At 42.8% G+C, this 10,813-nt stretch overlaps 1 protein-coding gene across 2 annotated transcripts; it reads left to right on the top strand.

Annotated features, from left to right (window-relative positions):
• The first annotated feature begins 2,733 nt into the window (after window positions 1–2,733).
• On the top strand, window positions 2,734–6,360 carry LOC109936636 (ferritin, middle subunit-like). Of its 2 annotated transcripts, XM_048617677.1 has the most exons (4): window positions 2,734–2,863; window positions 4,460–4,606; window positions 5,317–5,442; window positions 6,126–6,360. In XM_048617677.1, exons 1-4 carry the CDS (start codon window positions 2,762–2,764, stop codon window positions 6,270–6,272), a joined length of 522 nt encoding a protein of 173 aa, XP_048473634.1. In that variant the 5' UTR covers window positions 2,734–2,761; the 3' UTR covers window positions 6,273–6,360. The 2 variants fall into 2 exon arrangements, with proteins under 2 accessions (XP_048473634.1, XP_048473635.1); XM_048617678.1 differs by lacking the exon at window positions 5,317–5,442.
• Window positions 6,361–10,813: the final 4,453 nt, after the last annotated feature.

Raw genomic sequence — 10,813 nt, 5'->3', positions numbered from 1 at the left:
AACAACTTTCGGTATCTTGGGATAGCAACAGCAGATACATGACTAATAATTCATATTCCCATACTTATTCATTCCTTTCTGCTCTCAAGTTAAGGGCTGGGAGCTGGATCAGAGTTACAACAGGAAAAAGGGACATAATCCAAGCTATTGCAAATTTTGGAAATCTCACAAACAGAAAATATCCAGTTCTGGTCGGCCTGTTATAGGAAGGATATTATTAAGCAAGAGAGGGTTCCGGAAGAGATTTCCAAGGATGTTGCTGGGAATGTAGCTGTTGAGTTATAAGGAGAGGCTGGGACCTTTTTCACTGGAGAGGAGCAGGTGAGGGATGACCTTACAGAGGTTCTTCGGTGAATGGCAGGTGTCTATTCCCCTGGGTGGGCGAATTTCAAGAACCAGGGGCACTTTTTCAAGGGAAGATGAGAAAGATTTCAAAAATACATCAGAGGCAATTTTTTTAATCCAGTGAGTGATTTGTGTTTGGAATGAACTTCCAGAGGAAGTGATGGATGCGTGTTGTGATACAACGTTTAAAAGACATTTAAATAAGTACATGAATAAGAAACGTTTGGAGGGATATGGGCCAAGTGCAGGAGGGTGAGACCAGTTTAGTTTGGGATCATGTTCGGCAGGGACTAAAGAGTCCGTTTCCATGCTCTGTGATGGAAATGTTCAGCAGTTCAAATCATATCGCTTGTGAAAACATGACACACTTAAGCATTCAAATAAAATAAAATGACTGGCAATTCACTTGAAATTCATAAAAGACTAGATAAAAGTGTAAATTAAACATTGGACTTTACAATTACACTTTATGATGAAGTGGGATCTCCCCTTGAAATACCTACTTGATCCACCTTCCAATTCCCCAATGCGTTGGTTGGTGCACAGATTCTCTGCAGGTTGTTTAGTTTCAATCTATTGTCAGCATTGGTCTCAGGGATTCATGAGGGACCCACCAAGATACACATCAATTCTCCAAGAGGATAACTTTGATCCAGCTGTGCTCAATGCCATCTACAGGACAGAATTTCAATTGCAAACTCATCAACCTCTGAAATGATTTTTTCAAAGTTCTGATTCTGAGCACAGTGGTTTCTGTTGGTCCTCCCTCACAAAGGCCTCTACTCCATTTGTATCCACATGTATTCTCCCACGTGGATGCCCACTGGCCTTCCATTTTGACCTTTGGTGCCCAGAGGAGTTGCAGGTCCTTGGCACAGACCTCTCTCTGCTGTGGCCCTCAATCTGTTCCACTGGGAACCCAGTGACAAAAGCCAAATTACACAAACTCCCAGTTTGGCTGCATTTTTTTTTCCAAGGGCTCAGGTTATATGTGTGGAACAGTCTCACAGGAGCAACTTGTCTTCAGTGAGTGGAGGGAACTATCCATCTACAGTTTGTCGCACCTTCGTCCCACTCTCCTGATCTCTGACTACTCAACATGGAGAGCAGCTGGCTGCAGGGAGGACCTTCTCAGAGTTATGTTCCTGGGTCGAACCACCACAGGTACAGGCAGCATATGGTGTATGACACAAAGATAGGTGGAAGGGCAGGTAGTGTTAAGGAAGCAGGGAGACTGCAGAAGGACGTAGACCTGCTAGGAGAGAGGAAAAAGAAGTGGCAGATGGAAACAATGTGGGAAAATATGATGCTGTGCACTTTGGTAGGAAGCATGGGGGGATAGTTTATTTTCTAAATGGGAAAGTCTTTGGGAAACTGAAGCACCAAGGGACTTGCGAGTTCTACATCAGAATTCTCTGAAGGCAACCTGCTGGTTCAGTTGGCAGTATTAAACGACATTCATTCAAGACAGCGAGAATAAAAGAGCAGAGATATACTGCTGAAGTTGCATAAGGCTCTGGTCAGACCACGTTTGGAGTATTGTGATCAGTTTTGGGCCCCGTATCTAAGGAAGGATGTGCTGGTGTTGTAGGTGTTCCAGCGGAGGTTTACAAGAATGATCGCAGGTATGAAAGACATGTCATAGGAGGAGCATTTGAGGACTCTGGTTCTCTATTCAATGGAGTTTAGAAGGATGAGGAGGCATCTAGTTGAAATACTGAGAGGTTCTAGACAGAGTGGATATGGAGATGTTTTTCCACTATTAGGAGAGACTAGGAACTGAGGTTACAGCCTCAGAGTGAAGGGCTGATCTGAACTGAGATGAGGAGGAATTTCAGCCCCATAGGCTGGTGAATCTGTGGAACTCGTTGGCACAGGGGCTCTGGAGACCATGATTTTGAGGGTATTGAAAACCGAAATCGATGCGTTCCTGATTAGTAAAGGGGTTCAAGGGTCGCGGAGAGGAGGCAGGACAATGGGGTTGAGAACCATCAGCAGTGACTGAATGGTGGTGCAGACTTAATGGGCCAAAAGACCTAATTCTGCTCCAATGTTTTATGTTCGCGATCTTATAAAGTATTCACTCCCACTTTCCTCAATCTGCAACTATATCCACATCCAGAGTCTGAGCACCGCAAGCTTAGTGAGACTCAGATCCCATTTTGTTCCAAACCTCTTTTCTTCCAAATCTCTGGCTCTGGGTGTCAGCCCATTCCCCAAACTCTGCTCTCCTTTTGTCATTGGTGCCTAGATTCAGAGGCAATTCCTGATTGGCTTTCAGAGATTGTCAGTCTTCGTTGGTGACATCATTCCCTGGTTGACCGCAGGATGTTCCCAGGAGTATAAATACAAGAGCTTGTGGTAGAAAGACTTAGTTCTAGAGTTGTCTAGATGATAGTGAACAGGAATAGTGAAGATGGCCTCCCAAGTGTGTCAGAACTACCACAAGGACTGTGAGGATGCTGTTAATAAGCAGATCAACCTGGAGCTCTATTCCTCCTATGTTTACCTCTCCATGGTCAGTGTTTACTTGTTTTGATGTCTTATTTGAAGACTTGGCTTCTAATTTCATTACTACTCATTGGTATGCAACTTGAGTAGTGTTATAAGCTTTTTCCTAGTATGTACAAACTGGGTTAATGTTGACTTGAAAGTACTTTTGAGTTGAGATGTTTTGAATGTACAGGATATTGGTTAGGTAACTCTTTGAATATTCAATTCTGGCCTCCCTGCTATTGGAAAGATGATAACCTTGAAAGGGTACAAAAAATGATTTCATGATGTTGCTGAGGTTGAAGGATTTGAGCTAAAGGGAGAGCCTGAATAGGCTGGGGCTATCCTTCCTTGTGTGTTTGTGGCTGAGGGGTGACCTTGTAGAAGCTTATAAAATAACGAAGGACATTGATAGGATGAATAACTAAGGTCTCTTCCCCAGAATAAAGTAGTCCAAAACTAGAGGATATTGGTTAAAGGTTAGAGTGGAAAGGTTTTACATGTTACCTGTGGAGTATCTCCATTATGCAGAGGGTGATGTTCATTTATGGAATGAGCTGCCAGAGGAGCTAGTACAATAACACTTTAAACAGTATCTGCATGGGGACATGAATAGGAAATGTTTACAGGGATATGGAACTGGATTAACTTAAGATATCTTGGCAGAGATAAGTTGGACTAAAAGGTCTGTGTCTGTGCAACTGTGACTCTTTCTCTTCTGGCATAGTGATAGTGTCCCTTAGTTTAGGCTGATCTCTTGTGTTCAGATCCCACCTGCTCTGGATGTGTGCTAACATTCTGGAGCAACTCTTCTTTGAAACTGAGTACACTGGGTTGAGATACCAATTTGATCAACCTGTTCAGGAACACTGACTACTCTAATCAGTAATTGTCTAATAAATGTCTTGGATGTCTTCCTATTGGTGAATAGGACCTTGGATTGATGAGTAAATGTCTGTGGGTAACATGTTGATTAGTAGTCACTACTATTTCTCCTTCACTAATTAAAGTATTGAGTTTGAGACCTGGGGAGTGACATATTAAACTGTTAACTGGGAGAATCTGTTCAATTACTCACTGCTTCCCACAGGGCTTGTTCTGTTAAATGGATGGAACTGCAGATTGAAAACTTGCCCAGAAGTCATCTGAGCAGAATTAACCAACTTCACCCCATCTTCCACTAACATGCATTTCTAAGTGATGAGATCAAAGATGCTATGACCCACCTCTGAGCAGGTGGGGCTTAAATCTGGGACTCTTGGTCTAGAGGTGGGAGCACTTGCATTACACCACAAGAGTGCTGTTTAGCACCAATGCGCCCTTCCCAAGGAGTTTGCTTTCACCGACAAAAATGGAGTAACTTGAGTCTGAAATACAATGAAGCTTGCTTTGACCAAATTAAAGCAAACAACTGTCTCAAGTTGGAGAAAAACACTACAGGTCCAGCAGCATCAGTGCCATCCCTAAAGCTACTGGACCTGTTTCTCCAGCACTTCCTGCTTTATTCCTTCAACCTTGCTCTTGAGGGGTTTAATGATCCTAATTCCTCAACAGGAGGAACATTAGTCTGTATTTTTAACGTGGGCACCTCCTAACTTGATCATCTTTTCTCTACTTGCAGTTCTCTTTCTTTGACCGGGATGATGTTGCCCTGCGTCATTTTGCTGAGTTCTTCAAGGAGCAGTCTCACGAGGAATGGGAACATGCTGAGAAACTGATGGCATTCCAGAATAAACGTGGAGGCCGAGTCCTCCTGCAGGACATCAAGGTTGGGTTTAGTGTACCTGGAGAATGTGTGGCAACTCCTACCCCCTCAATGAGAATTGATGGGAGTATTCGAACAAATGAGAGAAATGAAACAGCCTTCATTCAAATGAATCTTTGTAAAAATATTGCAATGCACCCTGAGCTATCCTACTTTAACTAGTATTCTTAGTCAGCCAACATGGCAGGGGCAATTGGGGATGAGTAATAAGGGCTGGCAGTGGTACCCATCAGAGGATGGAAGCAGATTTTTAACTTTAAAGTAGTTCACAGGATGAGGGCATTACTGGCTAGGCAGCTTTTCTGCCCAGAGGGCAGTTCAGTCAACAACACTGTGGATCTGGAGTCACATGTAGGCCAGCCAAGCTAAAGATGGCAGACTGTCACTAAAGGACATTAGTGAAGCAGATGGGTTTTCTCAACAATAGATTGACAGTTCCCATTATTATCTTAATCCCAGAAATTTAGTGCATTCAAATTTCACCATCTGCTGTGGCAGGATTTGAACCTGGGTCCCCAGATTGCTATCTGGATTAGCAGCCCAGTGATAATACCATTAGGCCATTGCCTACCCTAAAGAGGGAGCTAATGTTTCCTGGGTGCTCATATCAATCCTGTACAACAGCTTTCACATTCCTTGCTGTGATCTTTGGTCTGCTCTGCAGTAGTGCTGATGAGCAACTAGTGACTGGAACTGCCTTGTTTTCTCTTCAGAAGCCAGAGCAGGATGAGTGGGGCAAAGGTCTGGAGGCAATGCAGAGAGCTCTGCAGATGGAGAAGGATGTGAACCAGAGTCTGCTGGATCTGCACAAACTCACCTCTGGCAACACAGACCCTCATGTGAGTTTTTAACCTGCTTCACTAATATTTGTTCTCTTGTACAAATTAAAGTATAGATGGAAGGTATTCATTCTCTGTTGCAGAGTGGGAAACTACAAACATGTAATAACTGGTCTACCAGGCTACTGCCTAGATTGAACAATAACAAATTTTTGCTATTCAAAATTGTGTTCCTGTCACTTGTGACAAGCACTTACTTGGGAATTGCCCTTTCAGTACAAGAGAAATGTATGGGTTTTCCAATTTTGGAAGTCACCAGGAGAAGCTGCCTCTTTCTGGGTGGATAGGCAAGGGGATTTTGGGCAAAAGGGTGCAGTTTTTGGGATAAATAAGAAAGTAAAACTTTAAACTGCATCACCTTGAGATCTTGTTAAATGGCTTAAGGGGTCCAAAATCTGATTTTCATTTCAAAATGTCTGGACTTGATCATTCACCATGAAACTAAATAAGCTGCCAGTAGTTTTGTCTACTTAGCCAGTCAGTTCCTTTTATGTTAAGGTTCTAATCTCTAGGGCAGCTGCAAGATGAAATTTGGGGCACATCAGTATTTAAAAGTAGGAATTTCTTAATTAAAAGATGAGACAACCTCAACTGCTGCAGTTCTGTACATGGTCTAAAGACACTGGGCATTGAAACCCAATCCCTCTAATGCTCCTTAAGCTAAACATTTTTTCTTTCTCCAGCTGTGTGACTTCCTGGAGAGGCACTACTTGGATGAGCAAGTGAAGATGATCAAGAAGCTGGGAGATCATGTCACCAACCTGAAGAGACTGGGAGTCCCTGAGAATGGCATGGGAGAGTACCTGTTTGACAGGCTCACGCTGAGCTGAGTGGGAGTTTTGATCATAATTGTAAATGACTTGTTGCTAATTCCCAGTTTTCTCATCTGCTGTGGAAATAAAGTCATTGACAACTGTTTGCTTGTCTAATTCTGAAGTGATTATTGGTCATGTTAAAGCTGTTTTCTGCCATGTGATTTTACTTCTCTCCAATGATTGTAATATGGAGAAGATGATCACCTTGCACATAACTAGTTGTTGCTAAATGTAGCTGTGCTCACTTCCCCAGCCTTGCTAGTTGCATAAAACTTAGCTCTTCTGAAACTCCTGGTCTACTGGAAAAACTCAGCAGGTCTGGCAGCTTTTGTGATGAGAATGCAGAGTTGACACTTTGGGTCCACTGACCCATCCTCCGAACAGGTGTTAAACTGCAGAAGTGTCTTTAATGTTGGCCAAAGGCCACAGCAGTTGGAGCTCTCAACCAAACAGACCCAAGAGTTTTGGTCCCTTTTTTATCAAACTAATACTGCTGCTGGACATTCAATCCTTTTGTGTTTACTCCATATGATTGGATCAGCTATGATTTCGTTTTTATCATCTTGCATTTTTGCTGTCCCAAGGACATTCTTAAGAATTGATCCAGTTCTTACCCCTTGTGGATCTATTCCACCACCTATTTTAACTAACAACCCAGGTCTCTAGCTCCTCCCAGAAAATGCATACTCTCAACATCCATTCCACTCAGTCCTTTCTGGTGTTTCACACTTGTCTGCTGCTTCTCATTTTTGTATCTAGCAGGTACAACTAATCTTTCCTAAATAACCTGCCCCTCTTATCAGATATTAGAAAGGCTTCTGGCATTTAACAAGCTTTGCTGTCAGCCTTGAATGTGACCTATACTGCACACAGTAATTGACATGTGATCTTCAGTGTCCAGTGTAACTGTAGTGATTTTCTTTTGAAATGATTTCCCTTTCCTTTGATCTTTTGTTAATCTCCTGTGATTTAAATGATGATATCCCATTAGCTTTCACAATCCAACCCTGGACTTGCATGCTCCTGTCCTTACTCATGCAGAATATACATATCCTCTGCATCTCCAATCATTGCCTCATCATTTAGATACAATTTTCCTTTCCTGCCAACATGGATATTGTCCCCTTCCTGTATTACATCAGTTTTGCCAAATCTAAACTTTGCATAGCAGGCTACTTAGTGAAGTTAGATTACATGGAGAGCTAGCCAATTGGATACAGTAAGGATGGTATTAAGTTGGACAGGGTGCAGAAAAGATTTACAAGTACAATGCCAGGATCAGAGGGTTAGAATTATAAAGATAGGCTAGACTTTTCTCCTTGGAGCCTAGGAGGTTAAGGGGTGACCTTTACAGAGATATATTGAATCATGAGGGGCATAGATAAGAGCAATAGTAATTTTTTTTTCCCTAGATGGTTGGGGTTCAGAACTGGAAGGCATAGATTTAAGATGAGAGGGGCAACTTTACACACACAGGGTGGTTCATGTGTGGATTGAACTGCCAAAGGGAGTGATAGATGCAGGTGCAATTACAACATTTAAAAAAACATCTGGGCAGGTACATGAATAGAAAAGGTTTAAAGAGATATGGGCCAAATGCAGGCAAATAGAACTAGTTTCATTTAGGAAACCTGGTCAGCATAGACTGATTGGGCTAAAGAGCCTCTTTCCGTGCTGTATGACTTCATCTTTTTGAAACATCATGTCAGTTCCATAAGTAACTTCCCTTTCTTCTCTTCTTTCCCCCACCCCTCGCCAAAAACATCATGAGCAAATTTGGTACCTATAAACCTTCTGTCGCATCGTTCACAAATCACACACACTTGACGCCCCAACACTGATCTCTGAGGCACACTACTCATTACATCCTGCTGACTTGGGGAAAAATAAACCGTTCGTGCACGTGGCCAGGCCAGGCTCGATGGGCCGAATGGCCGATTCCTGCTCGCTCTTTCTATTTTCTTACGGAATGAAACCTTACTTGACTGAAAGGGTTTGCAGAATGCAAGAATGAACAACTTTCAGTATCTTGGAATAGCAACAGCAGATACATGACTAATAGTTCATATTCCCATACTTATTCATTCCTTTCTGCTCTCAAGTTAAGGGCTGGGAGCTGGATCAGAGTTACAACAGGAAAAAGGGACATAATCCAAGCTATTGCAAATTTTGGAAATCTCACAAACAGAAAATGTCCAGTTCTGGTCGCCCTGTTATAGGAAGGATATTATTAAGTAAGAGAGGGTTCGGAAGAGATTTCCAAGGACGTTGCTGGGAATGTAGTGTTTGAGTAAAAAGGAGACGCTGAGACCTTTTTCACTGGAGTGTAGGAGGTGAGGCATGATCTTATAGAGGTTTATAAGGTGAATGGCAGGTGTCTTTCCCCTTGGGTGGGGTATTTCAAGAACCAGGGAGCACTTTTTCAAGGGGAGAGGTGAAAGAATTCAAAAATACATCAGAGGCAATTTTTTTAATGCAGAGAGAGGTTTGTGTTCAGCATGAACTTCCAAAGAAACAGTTACAACATTTAAAAGACATTTAAATAACATGAATAACATGTGGGCCAAGTGCAGGCAGATGGGACTCATTCATTTTGGGATAATATTCGGCAGGGACTGGTTGGACCGAAGAGTCTGTTTCCATGTTGTATGACTCCATGAGAGAAACGTTCACCAGTTCAAATACTATCCGTTGACAGAACACTTAAGCATTCAAATAAAATAAAATGCCTGGCAACTCACTTGAAATTCATAAAAGATTAAATAAAAGTGTAAATTAAACAGAGATAGTAGGAACTGCAGAGGCTGGAGAATCTGAGATAACAAGGTGTAGAGCTGGATGAACACAGCAGGCCAAGCAGCATCAGAGGAGCAGGAAGGCTGACGTTTCGGGCCTAGACCCTTCTTCAGAAACGTCTAGGCCCGAAATGTCAGCCTTCCTGCTCCTCTGATGCTGCTTGGCATCATCCAGCTCTACACTTTGTTATCTCTGTAAATTAAACATTGGACTTTACAATTACACTTCATGATGAAGTAGGAGCTCCCCTTGAAATACCTACTTGATCCACCTTCCAATTCCCCAATGCGTCGGTTGGTGCACAGATTCTCTGCAGGTTGTTTAGTTTCAATCTATTGTCAACATTGGTCTCAGGGATTCATGAGGGACCCACCAGGATACACATCAATTCTCCAAGAGGATAACTTTGATCCAGCTGTGCTCAATGCCATCTACAGGATGGAACATCAATTGCAAACTCATCAAACTCTGAAACGATTTTTTCAAAGTTCTGATTCCAAGGACAGTGGTTTCTCTCAGTCCTCCCTCAAAAAGGCCTCCATTCCATTTGACGTCAAGTGGAGGGTACGTCCCGTACACATTCCATTCAACTGCCCCATTGTCTCCCATCTGCACCAAGGACCTGCAACTTCCTCAGGAACCGTAGGTCAAAATGGAACGCCAGTGGGTGCCCAGATGGAATGCATCTGGAATCTTGTGAGCAGTTTTGGGCCCTGTCTCTAATGAACGATGTGCTGACATTGGAGGGGGTCCAGAGGAGGTTTACAAGAATGATCCCAGGGATGAAGGACTTGTCATAGCAGGAGAATTTAAGGACTCTGAGTCTCCACTCAGTGGAGTTTTGAAGGATGAGGGGGTATCTAGTTGAAATACTGAGAGATCCTAGATAGAGCGGATATGGAGAAGGTGTATCTACTAGTTGGACAGATGAGGAACTGAGGGTATAGCCTTAGAGTGAAAGGACAACAGTTTAGAACTGAGATGAGGAGGAATTTCAACCCCAGAGGCTGGTGAATCTGTGGAACACATTGCTGCAGAGGGCTATGGAGACCAATTTTTGAGTTCATTGAAAACAGAGATAGATAGGTTTGTGATTGGTAAGGGCTTCCAGGGGCACGGAGAGAAAGCAGGAGAATAAGGTGGAGACACATCAGCCATGATTGAATGGTGATGCCGACTCAATGGGCCAAATGGCCTAATACTGCTCCTATATCTTATGTTCATCATCTTAAAGAGAGTTCACTCCTACTTTCCTCAATCAACAACTATATCCATATCCAGAGTCTGAGCACCTGTAGTTTCATGACACTGTTTACATTTCCCCAACCAGTACACACTGCAGGGATTGGAGTCAATTCTGAATACAATGAACAAAGCTATACTTTCAAATGGTTTTTATTTTAATTCTATTATAATTTGGGATTCATTATTTCCTTCATTTTTAAGGTGTAAATATTTTCCTAATCAACTTGCTCAGGGATGTTACGATACACCTACAGAGCAGATGGAGCTTGAACACAGGCCACCTGGTTCAAAGGGAGGGACACTACCACTATACCACAAGAGACAGACTTTTAAGGGGGACTCGAGCAAAGGCTCATCTGATTGAAGATTGAATCATCTTGCTTGATTAACTTTTTCCAGATCCAATGCCCGTCCACACATCTTCATTTACCAAATCTCTGGCTCTGGGTGTCAGCACATTCCCCAAACCCTGCTCTCCTTTGTTCATTGGTGCCCAGATTCAGGGAAGGTTCCTG

Source organism: Rhincodon typus, chromosome 37, assembly GCF_021869965.1.
Source record: "Rhincodon typus isolate 14 chromosome 37, sRhiTyp1.1, whole genome shotgun sequence".
Lineage (NCBI taxonomy): Eukaryota > Metazoa > Chordata > Chondrichthyes > Orectolobiformes > Rhincodontidae > Rhincodon > Rhincodon typus.
Note: the sequence above shows the minus strand (reverse complement) of the source record. Positions and strands in the feature narration are given on the sequence as shown.